Below are 24,136 nucleotides of genomic sequence, written 5' to 3' on the forward strand. Positions count from 1 at the left end.
TGATGTGTTTCTTAACAGCTGTGGTCGCCGCAGAGCTTCGTCATCAGAAAAACTCAGGCACCGCAATAACACATGCTCAATAATGTTCACGTCTGGGGAGTTTGGTGGCTAACAGAAGTGTTTAAACTCATAAGAGTGTTCCTGGAGCCACTCTGTTGCCATTCTGGAAGTGTAGGGTGTCGCATTGTCCTGCTGGAATTGCCTAAGTCCGACGGAATGCATAATGGACATGAATGGCTACAGGTGATCAGACAGGATACTCGCGTACGTGTCACCTGTCAAATGGTTCAAATGGCTCTGAGCACTATGGGACTTAACATCTGAGGTCATCAGTCTGTCACCTGTCAGAGTCGTATCTAGACGTATCAGGGGTCCAATATCACTCCAACTGCACACACCGCTCACAATTACAGAGCCTCCACCAGCTTCAGCAGTCCCCTGCTGACATGCAGGGTCCATGGATTCATTAGGTTGTCTCCATATCCATGCACGTCTATCCACTCGATACAATTTGAAATGAGACTCGTCTGACCAGGCAACATGTTCCCAGTCATCAACAGTCCAATGTCGGTGTCGACGAGCCCTGACGAGGCCTAAAGCTTTGTGTCGTGCAGTCATGATGGGCACACAAGTGGGCCTTTGACTCCGAAAGCCCGTATCGATGATGTTTCGTTGAATGGTTCGCACGCTGATACTTGTTGATGGCCCAGCATTGAAAACTGCAGCAGTTTGCGGAAGGTTTGCACTTCTGTCAAGTTGAACAATTGTCTGCAGTCGTCATTCGTCCCGTTTTTGCAGGATCTTTTTCCGGCCGCAGCGATGTCGGAGATTTTTGTTTTACCGGATTCCTGATATTGACGCTATACTCGTGAAATGCTCCTGCGGGAAAATCCCCACTTCATCGCTACCCCGTAGATGTTGTCTCCCGGCGCTCGTGCGCCGACTATAACACCACGATCAAACTCACTTGAATCTTGATAACCTGAAATCGTAGCAACAGTAACTGATCTAACGACTGCGCCAGACACTTGTCTCATATTACTTATGACTATATTTGAATACGCATATCTATACCAGTTTCTTTGACGCTTCAGTGTAGATTGCACTGCCACCTCATTAGAGCTCAAATTTGACAAAACTTCTTTTAAGCACGCCTTTGAATCAATAGCAATTACATCCCCTATATCCGACATCGGAGTGTCTGCCCCACTGATATTGTCGCTATCAATTCTACCAGCCCACTAGCATTACGTGAACCACACAGACCGGATAATTGCTTAATCGTTGGAAGCTCCGTCATTGGTGATTTCTCTGCGGATTCTCACATGTTGATATTATCGGCGCACGTGGGAGGATGTATGGGATGGGTCTTGCGTCTAGGTATATTACAGGTGTATGAGCTACGAGGTAAGGGGTTGGGAGGAGGGATTGTGTAGGGATGGACGAGTATACTGCGTTGGTTCGGTGGACGGCGGAATACCACTGTGGGAGGTGTGGGAAGGATAGTGGGCAGGACATTTCTCATTTCAGGGCACAACGAGAGGTAGTCGAAACCTTGGTGGAAATGTAATTCAGTTGCCGGTCCTGGGTGGTACTGAGACCTGTACCGTACATCCTCCCACCACCACCTACTCCAATCCGATCACAAACATCACTTATCCCATCAAAGGCAGGGCTACCTGTGAAACCAGTCATGTGATCTACAAGCTAAGCCGCAACCACTGTGCTACATTCTATGGCATGACAAACAACAAGCTGTCTGTCTGCATGAAAGGCCATTGACAAACTGTGGCCAAGAAACAAGTTGACCATCCGGTTGGTGAGCACACTGCCAGACATGACATCCTTCATTTCAATGACTGCTTCACAGCCTGTGCGATATGGATCGTTCCCACCAGCACCAGCTGTTCTGAATTGCGCAGGCGGGAACTTTCCCTGCAACACACTAAGTGATCAAAAGTATCCGGACACCTCGCTGAAAATTACTTACAAGTTCGTGGCGTCCTCCATCGGTAATTCTGGAATTCAGTATGGTGTTGGCCCACCCTCAGCCTTGATGACAACTTCCATTCTCGCAGGCATACGTTCAATCAGGTGCTGGGTGGCTTCTTGGGGAATGGTAGCCCATTCTTCACGGAGTGCTGCACTGAGGAGAGGTGTCGATGTCGGTCGGTGAGGCCTGGCACAGAGTCGGCGTTCCAAAACACCCCAAAGGTGTTCTGTATGATTCAGGTCAGGACTCTGTCCAGGCCAGTCCATTAGAGATGTTATTGCCGTGTAAGCACTCCGCCACAGGCCGTGCATAATAACCAGGTGCTCGATCGTGTTGCAAGATGCAGTCGCCAACCCCGAATTGCTCTTCAAGAGTGGGAAGCAAGAAGGCACTTAAAACAACAATGAAGGTCTGTGCTGTGATAGTGCCACGCAAAACAACAAGGGGTGCAAGCCCCCTCCATGAAAAACATGAAAACACCAAAACACCACCGCCTCCGAATTTTTCTATTGGCACTACACACGTTGGCAGATGACGTTCACCGGGCATTAGCCATACCCACACCCTACCATCGGATCGCCACAATGTGTACCGTGATTCGTCACTTCACACAACGGTTTTCCACTGTTAAGTCGTTCAATGTTTACGCACTTTACACCAAGCGAGGCGTCGTTTGGCATTTACCGGCGTGATGTGTGACTTATGAGCAGCCGCTCAATCGTGAAATCCAAGTTTTCTCGTCTCCCGTCTAACTCACATAGTACTTGCAGTGGATACTGATGCAGTTTGGAATTCCTGTGTGATGGTCTGGATAGATGTGTGTCTATTACACATTACGACCCTCTTCAGCTGCTGGCTGCCACTGTCAGTCAACAGATGAGGTCGGCCTGTACGCTTTTGTGCTGCACGTGCCCCTTCACGTTTCCACTTCACTATCACATCGGAAGCAATGGACCTAGGGATGTTTAGGAGTGTGGAAATCTCGCCTACAGACGTATGACACAAGTGACACCCAATCACCTGACCACGTTCGAAGTCCATGAGTTCTGCGAAGCACCACATTCTGCCCTCTCACGATATCTAACGACTACTGAGGTCGCTGATATGGAGTACCTCGCAGTAGGTATGAAAAACGTATGTTTTGGGGGGTGTCCGCATACTTTTGATCACATAGTTTACATCCATTTTTTCCCACAACCCTCCTGGCCTCAACCTTTGATAGTCATTGTCCTCACCCATCCAGCTCCTTCCCTGTTCCCATTTCAGCACTGTACAGCCCTGATTGCACTATCTCACCCAGTCTTTTTACTTCTCTCCTTTTCCGCTACCTCCTCCCCCCACCTCTCCCTTGCCCTGCGTCTAAACTCCTGACTGCACATAGCTGCCCTACCATCTCCGGTGGTGGGTGGTGGTTAGTGTTTAACGTCCCGTCGACAACGAGGTCATTAGAGACGGAGCGCAAGCTCGGGTTAGGGAAGGATTGGGAAGGAAATCGGCCGTGCCCTTTCAAAGGAACCATCCCGGCATTTGCCTGAAATGATTTAGGGAAATCACGGAAAACCTAAATCAGGATGGCCGGAGACGGAATTGAACCGTCGTCCTCCCTACCATCTCCACCTCCTCCCTGCGTGGTCCCTAACTGCACTGCACTGTCTACCACCCCTACGCTACTGCCGGCCGCTGTGGCCGAGCGGTTTTAGGCGCTTCAGTCCGGAACCACGCTGCTGCTACGGTTGCAGGTTCGAATCCTGCCTTGGGCATGGATGTGTGTGATGTCCTTAGGTTAGTTAGGTTTAAGTAATTCTAAGTCTAGGGGACTGATGACCTCAGATGTTAAGTTCCATAATGCTTAGAGCCATTGAACCTACGCTACTATCCCTCCCCCTCCCCACTCCAGCCTCCTCCTTACCACCACCCAGTCACCACTCCCATCATGCACTGGTGCTGCTGCTCACAGTGTGGCTACAGTTGCCAAAAAGGTTTAATTGGAACAGTCTTTTTGTTGCGCCTGTCTGCGATTCAGCATCTCTGCTATATGGGGAGTAGCAACTTTCCATTTCATCTATCTATATCCGGATCCCGCTCCAGCTACTGCCAGGTCTGAGTGCTGACGAGTCCTCTCCATTTGGCTCGGTCCTCCCACCACTTTTCTTCCTCCACTTACTGCCAGGTCACACCTCTCCTTTCCACAGATATTCTCACTCCCATTTTCCCCCGTGTTCTCGGGCGCCCTCTAGGCCTTTACCCATCCATCTTTAGTTCTTCCATAATTTTGGGGAGTCTCTGCCCATGCATCCTCTTAACATGCCCGTACCATCTTAATCTCTTTTCTTTCAATTTCTTCTCTCATACTTTCTTGTTTAAGGTCCTTCCTAATCTTTACATTCCTTACTCTGTCCATTCTTGTTTTTCCCTTAACTGCTCTGAGAAATTTCATTTCCCCTGCTTGCAGTCTGCTCCAGTCCCTTTCTGTCATTGTCCATGTTTCTCCACCATAGGTGACAATAGGGAAGTAATAATTCTTACACATAAGGAGTTTTGCTTTTTCTGAAACTTCCTTATTCCAAATCAGGTGTTTTATTGTTTGGTAGAAATTGCCTCCCTTCTGTAACCTCCTAATAATTTCATTATTTATTCTTCCATCTCTAGATATTTCACTCCATAAATAAGTGAAACTTTCTACCACTTTGAGAGGTTCTCCATTCAAGGTAATATTTCTGTTGATCCCTTTCTCTCTTCCAATTACCATTACTTCACTCTTATCTTTATTTATTTTTAATCCATACCTTTTCATTATTTCCTTCCACGCATCAAGTTGTAACTGTACATCTACCTCTTTATCACCCCATATTACCATATCATCTGCAAAAATTATCTTTTTGTCTTTTTCTTTTACTATATCTTTAACTGCCCTATTCATTCCCTCCATCACAACATTAAAAAGTGCAGGAGATAGAATACTACCTTGCTTGAGTCCTTGTCTTATTTCTAAGTATTCAGAGTTCCCCAATGGTTTTCTAATTCTACAATTGTGTCCTCTGTACATTGTCTTTATTACATTAATGTATCCATCTTCTATATCTATCTTCTTCATTTCTTCCCAGAGTCTTTGCCTCTTAACTGAGTCATATGCCTTTTCTATGTCTATAAAAACCATTATCACCCTTTTGTTACACCCCCAACTTTTTTCCATCAGTTGACGGATAGAAAATATCAGGTGGATCGTGCTTCTTCCTTTCCTAAGCCCATGCTGTTCTTCACTCAGCTCCTTTCCTATTTTTTCACTTATTCTATTTGGTAAAATTCTTTCAAAAATCTCGGCTGTATGACTCATAAGGGTTATTTCTCTGTAGTTTTTACAAAGTCTTTTATTGCCTTTTTTGACGATAGGAATAATGTCTCCTCTTCTCCAATCGTCAGATATTGTACTGTTTCTCCACACATTTGATAGTACTCTATGCTGCCACTGCATTCCCACTGGACCTGCTGCTCTTTTCATGTCCACTGATACTTCATCAGGTCCTGGGGCTTTCTCTCCATTCATCTTCTTCACAGCTATTTCCATTTCTTCCAGTGTAATTTGTCCTAATTCTGCTTCCCAACTTCTCTCAATTTCTCCATTATTTGTTTCGTCGTATACTTGCTTCTCAGCGTTTAACAGTTTCTTAAAATGTTCTTTCCAGAGATTTTTTATACTCCCTGGATCTTCAATCACGGTACCGTCCTCTGTTTCCATCTTTACTGATACTTCAGAAGCCTTCCTTTTATGTTTCAATATTTTATAGAACATTTTCTTATTGTTCTTCACATCTTCTTCAAGTTTTTTTGTAAACTCTTCCCATGCCTTTTTCTTTGCTGTTTCCACTATTTCTTTGCACTTCTTCTTTTCCTCTATATCTTTTATGGTCTTCGTCATCTTTAGTTTTCCGCCACTTTCTCCATGCTCCATTTCTTCTTCTAAGTGCTTGGATTGTGGTATCATCCCACCAACTTGACTGTCTTACTTTTCCTTTCCAGATGTTCTACCACATAGTTTTTGTGCTGCTTCGACTGAAGTGTCTTTGAATAAACTCCATTCTTTTTCTACATCACAGAAAACTTCTTTTGGAAACTTTTGTGTGATTAATTCTCTGTACATCTCAGTACTTTCACTCTCCTTCAGTTTCCAATCCCGTATCCTCATCACTTTCTTCTGTTTTCTATTTTTCACACACTGATTCATTTTCCATTGTCCCACCAGTAATCTATGGTCTCCATCTGCACACACACTTGGAATTACCTTCACATTTGTTACTTTCTCTCCCCATTCCCTATAATAATCAATTACACTCTTGGTTCTTCCATCCCAACTGTATCTGGTGATAACATGACTTTCTCCCTTCATAAACCAGCTGTTTGCTATTTTCATTGCTCTGGCACAATTCCAGATAACATGACTTTCTCCCTTCATAAACCAGCTGTTTGCTATTTTCATTGCTCTGGCACAATTCCAGATAACATGACTTTCTCCCTTCATAAACCAGCTGTTTGCTATTTTCATTGCTCTGGCACAATTCCAGGAGTCTTTCCCCATCTTTATTTTTGCCTCCATATCCAAAACATCCCAACACTTGCTCAAATCCCTTTCTGTCTTTGCCTAACTGTACATTAAAATCTCCCATCACTATATTAGCACTCTCTATATGGTTTTCTAACTCATTTTCAAAGTCCTTTCCTTTTCATAATATTGTTAAAGTGATTGCTGAGTCCGACTGTTGGAAGGTTGGCTGCAGGTCTACAGTGCAGGGCTCACGTATGTGTGAGTGTGTGTGCCTGTTTGCCGGCAGGGGAGGAGCCCTGCCCGCGCACCCCCGGGCCGCAGTCGACGGTGGCGAGGCTCAAGGACCAGCTGCTGAGCCACTACGTCGCCGAGGAGATGCCGCCCACCCAGGGCGGCGCGGCCCTGGCCGTCGAACACGCGGTCCTCATCAAGCACATACCGGTCTGTACCTCTCACTCAGCGGACAAGTACATTACACTGTCGAGTCACGTGGTCGAGGTCACCTCGTAGATGGTTGGGACTGCAGTATCCACCTCAAGCAAACTGTCACTTTATTTACATTGATGAAGCAGGCATAACCCTTGCAGTCAAAATTACACAGACGGCTGTGGATCTTAAACTGAGTATTTCAAGATAAGGAGCCAATGCTGGTGGGTGGATATTTCAGGTGAGGTCCTGACTGACTGGGGGCTGCAATCATACATATGACGGGCAGTCAAATTTTAATGACCACGATAAAAACAATCGTGCTGCAGCCATGAAACGTGGCGATTCTGTACAATATGTTCACCCTTCAACGCAACACATTTTCCTCTGCAATAGATGTCTTGGCAGAGACCTCGGTTGTGGAGAAGTATACAGGCTGGCTGTTCAGGACACCTCCCACCTCAAAAGTCAGTTCGTCATCGTTCTGGAAATGCCTTCTGCGATATGGTTTCTTCATTCAAAGAAAAGACGAGGAAGTCATGTAAGGAGTACACGGTGTCGAGGCAAAATCTGACAGTTCAACGAAACAGGACAAGTGACTAAGTCTTCTGGTGCCGAATGAGGTGTAACGCTGTCCCGGAGAAAAACCACCTCCTTACACAGGATTTTTTTTATTTTCTATTTTACACGTCCAGTTCCATAGGGCCAAATTGAGGAGCAAATCTCTATGGTTATGGAACGTGTCAATACGTGAAATTGCAATAGAAAAGTAATAACAGGTAAAACAAAATGTTTATTAATCCTAAAAAGACGTCAAGCTGTAAGATTATTTAAATGCAGTCAACAATATAACACAGGAATGAGCTTAATTTTTCAAAGAACTCCTAGACGGGATAGAAGGAGTGGCCCATGACGAAACCCTTCAGTTTCGATTTGAAGGCGCGTGGATTGCTGCTAAGATTTTTGAATTCTTGTGGTAGCTTATTGAAAATGGGTGCAGCAGTATACTACACACCTTTCTGCACAAGAGTCAAGGAAGTGCGATCCAAATGCAAATTGGATTTCTGCCTAGTATTAACTGAGTGAAAGCTGCTAATTCTTGGGAATACGCTAATATTGTTAACAAGAAAGGCCAATGACAGAATACCCAGACTAGTGAACAGGGGTCGACTTTTTGCCCAAACCGCCCGTTTCTGAGCCAAAAACACCCTTTGAGAATGGAAAGAGTCATCCAAAATATAATACCGCACGTCATAAATGAATGAAAGTAAGCAAAGTAGCCTACTTTTCGTGTCGAACTATTACTTACTTCAGATGCTGTTCCAACAGAAAAAATGGCAGAATTAAGTATTTGAGCAAGATCCAGGACATTGGCTTTTCACGACAGTTTCCTATCCATCTGAACATTGAAATTTGAACTGTTCGGTCTCACGAATCACATGCTCATCCTGTGTAATTAAGACGTAAGGTTTTGTTGAACTGTGTCTTAGAAACTGTAAAAACTTGATCTTACTGTAATTTAGTGCTACTTTATTTTCTACAAGCCATCAACCTATGTCTTGAACAACACTATTTGAAACAGTGCTAACGTTGCACACAAAACTCTTTACTACGAAGCTAGCAACGACAGCAAACAGAAATATCTTACAATCACGTGTAATACTAGAGGATATATCATTTATATAAATAAGCACTGACCCCTGGTGCACCCCCCCTCCTCCCCCCCCCCCCCCCCCACACACACCAATTGGACTGTGCCCCACTCAGACCCCGCATCATAGCCACTCTCAACATTGTGAATAATGACCTATTGCTGTCTGTTGTTAAAGTAAGAGCTGAGCCAACTGCGAGATACTCCCTGTATTTCATACTGGTCCAACTTCTGGTGCAATATTTTGTGATCAACACAACCAAATGCCATAGTTAAAGCAAAAAAATATGCCTAAGTTTGAAATCTTTTAACCCATCCAGTACCTCACAGAGAAAAGAGAATACAGCGTTTTCAGTTGGTAAACGACTTCTCTAAACAAACAGTGCATTTGACAGAAAATTATGTAGAATTAAATGATCAATTATTCTTACAGACATAGCCCTTTCAATAACTTTAGCAAACACTGATGGCATAGAGATATGTCTACAGTTGTCTATGTTATCCCTTTCTCCCTTTTTATAATACGACTTTACCAATGAGTACTTCAATCGTTTAGGAAACTGACCATTCCTAAAGATAAAATTACAAATATGGCTAAGTACAGGGCTAACATGTGCAGCACAGTACTTTAATATTCTGCTAGGCATTCCATCATACCCGTGAGAGTCCTTAGTCTTCAGTGATTTAATTATTGACTCAGCCACACCCTTTTCAGTATCACAGAAGAGTATTTCAGATATCAGTCTCGGAAATTCATCTTACAAGAGAGTTATTTGATTCCCTGTAGAAAATAGGTTCTTATTAACATCACTAGCTATGTTCAGAAAATGACTGTTAAATACTGCACATATATCTGACTTATCAGTAACAGAAATATTTTTACTACGAACTGACTTTGTATCGTCCACCTTGTGCTGCTGACCATACGCTTCCCTCACGACTGACTATATGGTTTTAATTTTATCTTGTTAATTAGCTATTCTATTTGCGTGATACATACTCTTTCCCTTCCTAATAACATTTTTAAGTACCTTACGGTACTTTTTTGTAATGGGCTGCTGTAACTCGATTTGACTACTTCTAACAGTTTAATATAATTCCCACTTTCTTCTACATGATAACCTTACCCCACCAGTCAGTCACCTGGCTGTCTTTTACTGCCACTATCCTGTTTAGAACGTTCTAATGGAAAGAAATTTTCAAATAGCATGATAAATGTGTTTAAGAAAGCATTTTTTTTCTAAGCTATCAGTACTATGTACATCCTGTCCCTCTTGTTCCTTAACGAGATTAAAAAAAACTTTTTGGCCGTTGGAGTAGTTTTTCTACATAGTTTGCAATTATACACTGATGTCCAAAATGAAGACAATACACGGAAATTTTGTAAGGTTCGGTTATTTTGCTACAAAACAGTGTAAACAAGTGGTAGTAAAGTAGAAACAATGAAATGAATATAGAACGTAACTGCAACTTGGATAACTGTAGACAAAAGTGTACTTCGTTTTTTCAACTCAGCGGATTTGCACAGACATTCCAACAATTGGTTAATGTGCTCAGTATGGGGTATGACCACCTATGGCAGCAATACAGATCTTGCAACGAGGGGACATGCTGTGAATGATGTCTTCAATCTCACGCTGAGGCAATAACACCCATTCTTCCTGAAGAGGTGCATGCAGCTCTTGGAGAGTGGTTGGTGGATGCTGACGTGATGCAACCAGTCTCCCTAGTGCGTCCCAGACGTACGCTATGGGATTCAAATTGGGAGAGCGAGCGCGCCACGTTATGCATGAAATGTCTTCTGTTTCCAAGAAAACATCAACCATCCGTGCTCTATGCGGTCGAGAATTATCCTCCATCAGTATGAAGTCTGGGCCCATAACAACTGGAAACCATAGCAGATGAGGTCCCAAGGTCTCGTCAGGATACCTGACAGCAGTTAAACCTTGCCGATTCACCCGTTTAGTTTTATGAAGAGTGATCAACATAATCCCTGCCCACACCTTGATGTCGGCCTCTTTCCCACAATATTTGGGTCCCGAAACGGTGTTCCACATTGCCTCCAGATGCGAATCCGTCGGGAATCACTCTCCAGACTAAATCGGGACTCATCTGTGAAAAGGACTTGGTCCACTGTTCGACCGTCCAGGAGTCATGTTGACAACTCCACTCTAGACGTTCCCTTCTGGAAAGACGCGCCAAAGATACACATGAAGTAGGTCTCTGACAATAAAGTCCACTCTGCAGAAACCTGTACAGCGTTTGCCTCGATACAACTCGTCCAGTATATGCTGCGAGAGAAGATGCCAGTTGCGGTGCAGTACTGAGGCAGTACCCTAGTGCTCTTACAGCCAAATAACGGTCATCTCTTCCTGATATCACACATGGTCGGCCCTTCCCTGGTCTTCAGGATACAGTTTCGGTCTGTATAAACTGTCGCAACATCCGTGGAACAGCTTCCATTCTTCTTATGGCCGTCCGCCGTATGGTGTCTGGTAGGTGTCTTCTCTGTGCCATACTGCACCGTCTGTAACCGTGTACACAGCGATTGTGGATGGGAGACTAGCCAGCAAATTCTACCCTATTTGGTAGGTGCCCTGACATCATCGTTGCTTTGGTTGTCCGTTGATCGGAACGCTATCTCCAGTGCAGAACACGATCGTACGGACATCTGTTGACAGTCTGTATGATTATAAAGTGAATTAGACACAGGACGGAGAAATTGTATTGATTAAATAAACCTTTTAGCGTTAGAATTTGTTCATCATGATCTCAAAGGCCAATTCACCCGATTACTAACAGAATGCCCATCTAGTAATGGAGAATGAATAAAAATATTGTCTGTATTTGTGCTACTGTTACCCTGTATCCTGATTGGAAAAAATACAGTCTGAGTCAGATCATACGAATTTAGATCTTCCAACATCCTTTTTCTTGCATAATCACATACAAAATTAATATTGAAGTCACCACATACAACTAATTATTGATGCTTCCTATAAAGTGAACCAAGAACCCTCTCTAGCTTGAGCAGAAATGCTCCGAAGTCAGACTTAGAGGACCTATATGCAACGACGATTAGAAGTTTGGTTTCACTGAATTCACCTACCCATGGGCAACATTCAAATACCTGTGCAATGCTTTGATGCATCTATGGGCTGAAATGGAAAGGTATTTTTCACATACATGACCACTCCTCCACTCCGCAAAGAACTCCTTGAAAAACATCCAGCTAATCTGTATCCTGATAAAGGAAGCCTCTGAATTGTCACAATATTTAAATGGTGCTCTGATATACCAAAAATATTTGAGTCAAGTTCGTCAGCAGTCACTAACTTCATCGCTAGTATCTCTTATATTTTGATGAAGTAACTATTTCCTTCTCTACTTGGATACCTGACCTCCTCTCAAGGTGATTCCTCTGGCACCAGGGCTTCCTTTAAGTAGGAATACCTATCAGCTGACTTCAATCTAGAGAAGGTGCGGCTCTAAAACCAACTACTACAGGAATTTTCCCATGAGTGATCCCACCGCCGCCCACTACACTGTCACCCGTAAGCTTTGCCAGCCTCCCCTTGCCATACCTATTGAGGTGCAGGCCATGTCTAGTGAAACCTGATCTATTGATAGACCCAACTGCCACCACTGCATTGTGAGGCAAGTCCTCCGTTATCAGTGCCTTCTCAAGCCCCATGTTAACACGCCTGACAGCAGCGTTAAGATGAGGCCGATCATGACGCTGAAACAGTTGCACGAAGTACACATTTGTGCCACCAGTTTGAGTTGCTATCTTTTCCAAGTCACAACTACATCACACTCTCCGTCCTTATCAAGACTATTCCCAGCCCCACCCACAAAAAGTACGTGATCCTCTTTCGTAAAATTCCTATGTAACTGCCCTAAATGAACAGCCACCTGGCGTGCGGAGTGGCCGCGCGGTTAGAGGCGCCATGCCACGGATTACCCGGTCCCTCCCGCCAGAGGTTCGAGTCCTCCCTTGGGCATGGGCGTGTATGTAGTTCGTAGCATAAGTTAAATTAAGTAGTGTGTAAGTCTAGGGACGCATGTTCTCAGCAGTTTGGTCCTTAAGGAATTCCTACACATTCGAAAATTTAACAACCACCTGAGCCGACACTTCACTAGGATTCACAATGCTGGTGACCTGGTACTCACTCCCCAACACTTCCTGCAACTGCTGGCCTACTCATCTACCATGAGAATACCCCATAGCAGAATATTTTCTTTATATTTGCAACTACAACTGTCTTAGTGCTCGCAACTACTGAGATCTGCTGTATGTTTCCTACACCACAGGAGGCTCCTCTCCACTGAACTCTGACAGTTAGTCAAATCTATAGGTGATACACAAAAGACAACAGAAACTTCCTGGCAGATTAAAACTGTGTGCCGGACCGAGACTCGAACTCGGGACCTTTGCCTTTCGCGGGATAGTGCTCTACCAACTGAGCTACCCAAGCACGACTCACGCCCCGTCGTCACAGCTTTCCTTCTGCCAGTACCTCGTCTCCTACCTTCCAAACTTTACAGAAGCTCTCCTGCGAACCTTGCAGAACTAGCACTCCTGAAAGAAAGGATATTGCGGAGACATGGCTTAGCCACAGCCTGGGGTATGTTTCCAGAATGAGAGGAGACGAAGTACTGGAAGAAGTACAGCTGTGAGGACGGGGCGTGAGTCGTGCTTGGGTAGCTCAGTTGGTAGAGCACTTGCCCGCGAAAGGCAAAGGTCCCGAGTTCGAGTCTCCGTCCGGCACTCAGTTTTAATCTGCCAGGAAGTTTCATATCAGCGCACACTCCGCTGCAGAGTGAAAATCTCATTCTACAAAAGACAACGGTCTGAATATCTCGTCCACCTAGCTGCCTTCTTACCAACTGCCACTCCACAGCGTCCTTCCCCCTCCTCATCCTATGTAGTTCCTCCTTCGGCAATGCTTCGTCTTGACAGTACTTTGTAAGCTCATCAGGAGATTACCGCTTTCGAGCATAATCTGTTAGCGCCACACCACGGCAGTCCTAAAAAAGAAACAACAGCATCAGCTTGTCCGATGTTGGTCCGGTCTTCCACTTTTTCGGCCGAGGGGAATCCACATGTTTCCACTGTTGGATTTGTTCCTACGTTCGATGTGATAGCGATACAACCGTCACTCGTGCATGATGATTAGGCGACTGAAGAAGTAGGCTAGACTGGTCTGACACGTCTGCTACGTTTCCGCCGCCGCTTCGGGCTTTCTCAGTGGCTGTGAGCAGTCACGGCACCCAGGAGTTAGCGACCTCCATCATGTTCAAAATGGCGTGCTAGATGTTGGGAAATGACCCGCTGCCGATCTCCGCTTTTTGTACGATTCCTACTCGGAGAGTCATATGCGGTGCATTCTTGGCGTTCACTTCCGCCGACTGATCATTAATTCTTGCTGAGCTGTTTCCTTTCAAAGTCAGAAAATGAATTATCCAACGAGACTGCACTTTTTGAAAGGGCTGTATCATTTAGTTTTGGATCCTATAGCGACGTGTTACGCTAGCGTTGCGTGGGGATTTCATTGTGTACCAGGACTGCAGACATGTAGTTGCAAAAAGAAAAAAAAGGCTTACTTTTTTTGTAATTGATGATTAAAACATTCATTGCCACCTTTCGCAATTCCTGATACTCAACGAATGCACAGAGAAAAGTTTTGGAACAAATTGATTGCAGAAGGCAACACTGTCTGTAGAAGCGTCAGCACCTTGTACTGTTGGCAGTTCATGAAAGTAAGCTGAATGTATGCATTAAGCAGACAAGGCAGCTGCTGGATGGCGATGAGATCTAACAATATTACAGCACAGCCACGAAATTAAAGGTAGTAACTGGCTGGAATTCGTTCCCCGCGAGTCAGGGAGTCACAATTCTCATCCAGCGTGGCGCTACTTAGCTATAACAAAGTCTTGAGCAACCAAAGTGCGCTTCAGTGACCCGGTGGGTCGACGCTGTCTTGTTGTGCCCAAAGCCTGCGTACGATTCCCGCGACATGCGATGATTTCCCGAAGGCACGAATGGACTCCTTCAACTCTGGCAATGCCAGGTTGTGTTGGGGCGGGTGACTGTCCTGAGAAGGTAGTTTATCTCGCCTAAAAGTGCAAAGTTTAATGCTCCGCTTGTCACGCGGATTTTAATACGGCCGGCACCCAAACACTCGCTAAACCGGAACGAATGAGACGAATGTTGTCTGATGTACGAACAGAAGTTCAAACCCCGTGCGAGCATAGTATCACTCACGATTACTTAACATTCCATTGCATGTAGTGACTCAAGTCTGGTGCCCACTACGGCAGCTACCTACCGTCACCAGCGAACACACTGCGACCTCGCACTGTCTGACTGGCACACCCACTACCTGACCAACTGTGACTGCGACGCACTATCACACACACACACACACACACACACACACACATGTGCGCGCGCTCACACACACACACACACACCTATGAAGGTCTTTCTGGACCCTGTTTCGCGTAGTTTGAGCACTGGTAATGCCTAGCCTACATATAGTCTGCAGTTGGGAAATTTGGACTTCGCGTTTATTTGTTTTTCTTCTCTCGTTGTCATCCAGTTTCGTGCAACTTCTCTAACTACTTGCCACAGGCTTGCTGCTCAAGTAGCATGTCCAGCCAGCGAGTGGTCGGTCGCCAGTGGACTTGTTGCCTATGTTGACGGCGTACCTATTCTCCCACTGCTGTGCCAATGCGTAAAGTTGGCGAGCAGTCTGTTTAAATCTGTAGCGTAGGAATGGTACGCCTGCCATATCGTGCGCTTCTCTGGTGCTCGGTGTTCGCCTTGGGAGATGTAGTGCAATGCGTAAGGCTTTGGTTTGAACCCGCTGTATTGGGTCGATTTGTTTATTGTCTGCATTACCCCACACGACAGTAGTACATTCTAGAATAGACCGTATAAGGGCCAGATACAATGTTACTCCACAATGTGTGGGTAGAGTCGAACTGGGATTCAGTAAGGGGTAGAGCGTTTTCATACGTCCTAGTGCTTTCCCCCTGACCTCTCTGACAAGTGAGGCTCACATTAGATGTCTGTCATGTGTCACGCCTAGGTACTTCCCTGTTTGTGATCAAGAGATGGGTCCTTCCATGGTGCGAATCGGTTCTATGTCTCCTGGTAGCTTTTCCTTGGTTATGATTAAAGTCTGGCTCTTCTCTGCGTTCATTTTGAAGCCCCTCTTGGTGGCCCAAGCTCCGACCGTGTCGCATGCTTGCTGAAGGCGACGTCTTACTACGAGTAGTACTAAACTGCGCACAGACAGTGCAGTGTCATCGGCATATAACGCCAGTTCAGTTCTCGTGGTTTTCGGAGTATCGGCAGGGTGCAGAGTGTGTAGTAGGGGCCCAAGCACAGAGCCCTGTGGCACTCCCGCCCTGATTTGTCACGCTGTCGAGATTCCTCCATCGGCTTTAACATGAAATGTTCTGTTACTGAGGTATCATTTGAGCAGGGCCTGCCGGCCGGTGTGGCCGAGCGGTTCTAGGCGCTTCAGTCTCGAACCGCGCGACCGCTACGGTCGCAGGTTCGAATCCTGCCTCGGGCATGGTTGTGTGTGATGTCCTTAGGTTAGTTACGTTTAAGTAGTTCTACGTTCTAGGGGACTGATGACCTCAGATGTTAAGTCCCATAGTGCTCAGAGCCACTTGAGCAGGGCCACGTGAGACACCGGTACCCCCTCGTCCAGACGCTTGAACAGGAGGCTGTTATGCCACGCGCTGTCGAAGGCATTCGACACACCTAGTAGTACTGGCCGCAAGTTATTCCCGACGATCTAGTGCCCCCACGCCTTGCTCAACAAACCTCAGTGATTGTTATTGCGTGGAGTGCCCCCTCCGGAAACTGAACTGCTTCTCCGGTAAGAAGCGCTCCGTTGCAACATGTCTGTGCAGCCATTTAGCATATAAGCTTTCGAATACTTTCGAAAGTGACAGCAGGAGGATTATAGGCCTATAACTGCTCGAAAGTCCGTGGTCCTTACTCGGATTTGTAATGGCTGCCACCTCCGCATGTTTCCACACGGAGTCCTGAAGATGTTGTTAAATACCGCGATTAACGTCCAGACTTCTTCTGGCGGCAATTGTTAGGCGATCTTGTGTGTGATGTGTGACAGGTGATTTTAGTTCTCAGCGTCAGAGACGTCGTCAGCGAGATCCTTGTCGTCTGCAATTGCGAGAAAGACGGGAAGGCGCGCCTCCACAAGTTGACTGTGGTTTTCGTCCAGTACGTTGTCATTGGCGTGAAATTCTCTACACAGGCATCTTACACGGCGTCGGCCTCGCGGATGAGCCCACGCCCGACTATGACTGATTGCGCAGCTTTTTACGTAGAAGCTGTTCTATTATGTGCCAGGCAATATAGTAATCGATTCTGAGGGTCGTGATCCTCCGCTCCCTGTCCCGATTCCTGTGGTTATCTACGGTAAGCTGGATTTCACGTCGAAGGGGGTTTTTAACCGTTTCGTCACGGGATTCCGTGTCAGATGCCATTCTCGAACTAAACCGTTCTTTTCCGTAATGACCTGCAGTATGTCAGCAGGAAGCTGTTTTGTAAAAATCCTTCCCTTTAGGTGGCTTTCGGGAGTGGCCGGTTGGAGTAAACTGGTTAAATACAGCAAGAGCCTCGTCCGCTCCGACTTCGCATGCGTTAGGTATCGCAGCGGATCTATTTTTTGACGAGAGAGAGAGAGCAGGATTCCACGCAGAATGTAACCAAAAACATGCATCCCTATTTATAAGGTTATTTGCAATGGGAAGCCCATTGTCATCTATTACTCCCCATCTGTTTATGGAAGACTTCGAGGAACATGCCTTGGAGTCGGCGGCTTTGAAACCTGCGTATTTTTTCAGATATGTAGACGATAATTTTGTTGTTTGACTCGTGACGACGAGAATTTGAGCGACTTGCTAGAACACCGGAATTCACTCCCCTCGAAAATTTGTTCCACGATGGAGGCGAAAAGACAGGGCTTCCTTCCCTTACTTGATGTCTTGGTTAAGAGGAAGGCTGATGGTACGCTGGGACAGTACGGTGTGTTTGTAGTAAGCCCATCCACAGTGACTTGTGTCTACAGGCTGGTAGTTGTCACCAAGCGGCTCTGCGTGAAGAGGTAACTCGTACCTTGGATCACAGGGCCCACGTCTTCTCAGAGCGAATTAGCCCGCCTTGAGGTCACCTTTCGTCAGAAGGGTTACGGTCAAAGGCAGAGCAGACATGCACAGATCCATCGACCAACCGTGCACCGGGTGAGTGATGAAAAAACCGAGGTGGCACAAAAGTCAATGTCCTTTCGGCCTTACGCAAGGAGCATTTGCAATAGGATTAGTCGTACTTTGCGGAAATATGATGTGAAATGTATTTTTGGAACACCATCTAAGATCAGTGTCCTTATAGGTTCCGTAAAGGATAGTCCCGGTTTTCGTAAAATGGGTATCCACTATATTGCTTGCACCTGTGTCGTGGCACATACTGATCAGAATATCAGAACCGTGGTGGACCGGTGTACTGAGCATAAGCGGCACACACGCCTACAACTGCCGAGCAAACCTGCTACACTACGGCACCGGTCATCCTATGGAATATAAAAACACGCAGATTCTGGCTTGAACTTCCAGCTATTGGTATAGCGTTATTTAGGCAGCAATTGAAATTAAATTAGCCAGTAACCTTATAAACAGAGATGGAAGTTTTTGCTTTAATTCTGTTTAGAGCGCTGCTCTTTCGCTTGTGAAAAAAAAAAGAGAGAGAGAGAGAAAAGAAAAGAGCGCAGAGGGACAGAGTTACCGCTACCCCACCCATTGGTTACGTTGATTCTTAATTTTGCCTATCGACAACTTCCGTCGTCTTTGGCAGCGTGTTGGCGCTAAAGCGTGTGAGTGTTTTGTAAAGCGTTCGTAATTATTTTAAAAGGCAGGTACGGAAATATGTGTGTGACGTTCCGTCTCTGATTGTGTACAAACAAAGGAAAATGAACAGAAGATTAATTACTCCTCTCACGAATTATAAAGAAATCAATTCTCAGCCATCTGACTGCGAGTTTTAAAATATCCTCTAACGACTCCTAACAACTGTTCTGCAATGCTCCGGTACAGAACAGACAACTTACCTCGTCTTGCCGCTGCAATTGCGTGATCAGCAACATGCTACAATATTTCAAAGAGCAATATTGAGATTCATGCTGAGTGGAATGCATGGACTAATTGCAATAATTACTGCCATACGTTTATACATAGAAACTGAATGATCAGGAGGGGTTTGGTCAACTAACCTTAAACAATGTAAAGAAAAATGAAAGAAAACAATAAAAATTTTAATTTTCTATATTCAGAAGATTGATGACTTAACTGCTGACAAACTTTGCACGACTTTTAATTATTCCACAATGTCTATACTCAATAAACACGTTCCTGGCCACAGCAAAGATACAAATATTACTCTGAATGCATACAGGGTGGTCCATTGATCGTTACCGGGCCAAATATCTCACGAAATAAGCGTCAAACGAAAAAACTACAAAGAGCCAAACTTGTCTAGCTTGAAGGGGGAAACCAGATGGCGCTATGGTTGGCCCGCTAGATGGCGCTGCCGTAGGTCAAACGGGATCAACTGCCTTTTTTAAAATAGGTGGTGGTGGTTAGTGTTTAACGTCCCGTCGACAACGAGGTCATTAGAGACGGAGCGCAAGCTCGGGTTAGGGAAGGATTGGGAAGGAAATCGGCCGTGCCCTTTCAAAGGAACCATCCCGGCATTTGCCTGAAACGATTTAGGGAAATCACGGAAAACCTAAATCAGGATGGCTGGAGACGGGATTGAACCGTCGTCCTCCCGAATGCGTTTAAAATAGGAACGTCCATTTTTACTACATATTCGTGTAGTACGTAAACAAATATGAATGTTTTAGTTGGACCACTTTTTCGCTTTGTGATAGATGGCGCTGTAATAGTCACAAAAATAGAAGTACGTGCTATCACGTAACATTTGCCAGTGCGGACCGTATTTGCTTCGTGATACATTACCCGTGTTGAAATGGACCGTTTACCAATTTGCTGTCTATTGTTTTACCTGTCTGCTTTGTATGTATTTTCTTAGCGTCATCATCCCTCTGTTCTTTGTTTTAAGTTCCACGATTTCTTTTCGCCATGGTACTCTTTAAGTCTCCGATTTTATCGCCTGTTTTTATTATTTATTCTCTTCATCATTCTAACAAAGTCTGTAGGCTGAAGAGCGGCATACTAAGCTGCTGCCAGCTTTATTGAAATTCAATAGAGGAAAAAAAAGAAACAAAAAACCAATTTGCGGAAAGGGTCGATATCGTGTTGATGTATGGCTATTGTGATCAAAATGCCCAACGGGCGTGTGCTATGTATGCTGCTCGGTATCCTGGACGACATCATCCAAGTGTCCGGACCGTTCGCCGGATAGTTACGTTATTTAAGGAAACAGAAAGTGTTCAGCCAGGTGTGAAACGTCAACCACGACCTGCAACAAATGATGATGCCCAAGTAGGTGTTTTAGCTACTGTCGCGACTAATCCGCACATCAGTACCAGACAAATTTCGCGAAAATCAGGAATCAAAAACGTCGGTGTTGAGAATGCTACATTAACATCGACTACACCCGTACCATATTTCTACGCTCCAGGAATTGCATGGCGACGACTTTGAACGTCGTGTACAGTTCTGCCACTGGGCACAAGATAAATTACGGGACGATTACAGACTTTTTGCACGCGTTCTATTTTGCGACGAAGCGTCATTCACCAACAGCGGTAACGTAAACCGGCATAGTATGCACTATTGGGCAACGGAAAATCCACAATGGCTGGGACAAGTGGAACATCAGCGACCTTGGCAGGTTAATGTTTTATGGGAGGAAGGATACTTGGCCCCCATTTTATCGATGGCAATCTAAATGGTGCAATGTATGCTGATTTCCTACGTAATGTTCTACCGATGTTACTACAAGATGTTTCACTGCATGGCAGAATGGCATGTACTTCCAGCATGATTGATGTCACTCGCGTGCGGTTGAAGCGTTATTGAACAGCATACTTCGTGACAGGTGGATTGATCGCCGAAGCACCATACCATGGACCGCACGTTCACCGGATCTGACGTCCTCGGATTTCTTTCTGTGGGGAAGTTGAAGGTTATTTGCTATCGTAATCCACCGACAACGTCTGACAACATGCGTCAGCGCACTGTCAGTGCATGTGCGAACATTACGGAAGGCGAACTACACACTATTGAGAGGAATGTCGTTACACGTATTGCCAAATGCATTGAAGTTGATGGACATAATTTTGAGCATTTATTGCATTAATGTGGTATTTACAGGTAATCACGCTGTAACAGCATGCGTTCTCAAAAATGATAAGTTCACAAAGGTATATGTATCACATTGGAACAACCGAAATAAAATGTTCAAACGTACCTACGTTCTGTATTTTAATTTGATAAACCTACCTGTTACCAATGGTCGTCTAAAATTGTGAGCCATATGTCTGTGACTATTACAGCGCACTCTATCACAAAGCGAAAACAGTGGTCCAACTAAAACATTCATATTTTTTTACGTACTACACGAATATGTAATAGAAAATGTGGGTCCCTATTTAGAAAAACGCAGTTGATATCCGTTTGACCTATAGCAGCGCCATCTAGCGGGCCAATCATAGCGCCATCTTGTTCCCCCCTTAAGATAGACAAGTTTCGTTCTTTGTAGTTTTTTCGTTTGACGCTTATTTCGTGAGATATTTGGCCCGGTCACGATCAATGGACCACTCTGTACATAAATGTGACAAAATCCCTCCAGTGTGCAAGCAACCAACATCCACGTGCAGCGAAAAGGCAAATTACCAAAAATTCCTCTATTAATGCCGCAGTCTCCCCTGGCGCCACTAGTACGATAACGGCAGGCTACGACCCCTCGTGTGGCGCGGCATCTCTCCACCGTACTCTGCGACCCATCACCGCCGACTCCCCTCGACAACGGGTCGCTCGCTGCTACTCGCGATAATAATATCTCAGAGTTGGTGTATGCATACAGCGGAATCATTGGCGTCCAACTTTCAGTGTGTGTGTGTGTGTGTGTGTGTGTGTGTGTGTGTGTGTGTGTGTTTGTGTGTGTGTGTGGGGAGGGGGCGGGGTATTTTTCTGGATTTCCCACGCGAAAAGTTGTTTTAAATGCCTTTCATAGTGCTTCCTTCCTGCAGTTTTGCCTTGAAAGTGACTGCGTGTGAACCTGTCGAAATGTCGGCGGTTGTCGACGACGTTCCCCAATTGCATTCCTGTAAGTTATTGGAACAATGAATATATTATTTCGGTAGCGTAATTTCTGTCGAGGATATTAAGATCTTGTCAACATGTTCACCGTAATTAACTGACACACTCCACCATTTAACTAAATATCTGTTGTTCTTTTGCAGGGGATCTATAATAACGTGGCCGACGTCCAGATTACAGTCGCTCTGGTAAGTGTGACTGTTGGTTTCTTACTGATTTGCAAGTAAATGAGTAATTATTTACCACGGACGTTCAGATGATCAGTCGTGAAACGTTTCTAAGCCCTTGCTGAGTGTCCATTTAAAACATATGTTTTCTTATTTCTTTCGCTGCTCTTCGTCGTCGCCTGTGATGGCAGAGTTGGCACGACTCCAGGCTGGAATGGGACCCCGCTCAGTACGATTACCTCTGGACTATCTTAGAAGATTCTACGAGTATCTGGGTTCCTTTCATCGGCGTTCAGAGGTAAGCAAGAGCAGGTCCTATGTCTATAGCTACCTCCATGCTGATAACGTAGACTGTTTCTTCATCAACTGTTCTTTCTCTTCCATTTATAGCAGGGATGGGCAACCTTTGGTGAGCCGCGGGCCTGATTTACAGTCACTGATCGGCCAGAACATTATGACCACCGATCTACTGTCGATATGTAGACCCGTCCAGGCGATAGCAGCGTTACCTGGCGAGGAATAACTGCTAGTCAAACACACGCGGGGTGCATGTAGTATTAGTGAGCGTGCTGTCCTTGTGTAAACTTTTTAGGTTTTTTTTTAGGTAGAGGTGGAGCCCCTCCACGCCCACACCGGCATGATGGCCAACACAAAAGGTCTACTGCCATCTCTGCATAAGGGTTAGTATTCACTAAAGTGAGGTGTCGCAGGATGTGGGTACTGCGATGTTTGCGTACGTCTGGTTAGGATTAACCATTAATACGCGCTCATCTGGAGATAGATTGGTCGAAATCTGACGAAGGGTAGCGGTTTGAAGGGAAGAGGAAAAAAAGTGCCAAGGCAAGAGCCAAGGGAAAAAAACCTCTGCGAAAGTTAGGTCGGGTGGTAAGAGCAGTAGCCTGCCTGCGATAGGTTGTGCAAGGGTAGGCTTTGATAGTAGTGGGTATCATGCATGTCGATACCTTGACGTTGTGCGTTTGTGCTGCTCGGCGGCTGGCGCTGGGTGCTGGTACAGAGTCCTCGTTCAGCGTCAGCAACCTGCAACAGTTAGGTTTGTTATCGATCTTGTGTCCGATAGGTCATATGCCGGAAGCACAGTGTGAGAGAATGTTGGCAGCTTGTTTGTGCGTCTGTGGGCGAGCTCGTCGGTGTCCCTGCTGTGGCCTGTTGGTCGGCTCTAATAGCAGCTGGTAGTTGCCAGTCAGTGTTGCTGATATGCAGGGGCTTACCGACGTTTGTCGCTGTTTGCGTATGTTAGTTTACCATAGGTGGCTATGCCATAGCTAGCAGTGTCTTTGGCCGCTTGTGCTTCCACCTGTGGTTGTGATCGTAGTTTCCCAGAGTGAGGATGAAAGGATTGTTCGAGTGTCTCGAGTTCCTGTATAGTCGTGTGGCGTGTTTTTCGAATACTTCCTTGAGGGTATCAAGGCGGTATTCATGGTGAAGATCCACGGTGCGTGTGTAGCGTGGAGCGTTGCTAATGATTCGTAGCACCTTGTTCTGTATGATCTGCAGGCGGCGCAGTCGTGTAGGAGCTGCATATCCCCCAGACGGGAATTGCGTACGTCATCAGAGGTCTAATCAGTGTCATGTATATTTGTGTAGACTGGGCAAGGCGCGCTATTTATCTGAGTTTGACCGAGAGCAGACTGTGATGGCTCAGAGGCTCGGCGCTAGCATTTCTGAAACTGCACGACTTGTCGGGTGTTCGAGGAGTGCTGTGACGAGTGTCTTCGACACGTGGCGAAACCGAGATGAAACCACGTCCAGATGTCGTGGGGTTGGGCGTCCACCGCTCATTACAGATGTCGGACGTCGTAGGCGGGGCAGACTGGTATAACAGGACAGGCGGCGAACTGCGCCGCTGCTGACATCAGAGTTTAATGCTGAGCAGAGTATAAGTGTGTCTGAACACACAGAGCACCGAACATTCCTAACGATGGGCCTCCACAGCCGACTATCCGTGCAAGAGCCAATGTTAACACCACGACATCGGCAAGAACGACTGAAATGGGCACGTGACCACCGTCCCT

General features: G+C 45.7%; 1 protein-coding gene across 1 annotated transcript in view; it reads left to right on the forward strand.

Annotated features, from left to right (window-relative positions):
• LOC126263237 (5-hydroxytryptamine receptor 3A-like) overlaps positions 1 to 24,136 on the forward strand; it is a 245,169-nt gene that overhangs the window by 89,592 nt on the left and 131,441 nt on the right. Inside the window, exons 4-6 of the mRNA XM_049960321.1 lie at positions 6,820 to 6,974; positions 22,080 to 22,124; positions 22,295 to 22,401. Of these exons, the coding sequence (XP_049816278.1) occupies positions 6,820 to 6,974; positions 22,080 to 22,124; positions 22,295 to 22,401 (307 nt within the window). The remainder of the gene's footprint in view (positions 1 to 6,819; positions 6,975 to 22,079; positions 22,125 to 22,294; positions 22,402 to 24,136) is intronic.

The sequence above is a fragment of the Schistocerca nitens genome, chromosome 6 (genome assembly GCF_023898315.1).
Source record: "Schistocerca nitens isolate TAMUIC-IGC-003100 chromosome 6, iqSchNite1.1, whole genome shotgun sequence".
Lineage (NCBI taxonomy): Eukaryota > Metazoa > Arthropoda > Insecta > Orthoptera > Acrididae > Schistocerca > Schistocerca nitens.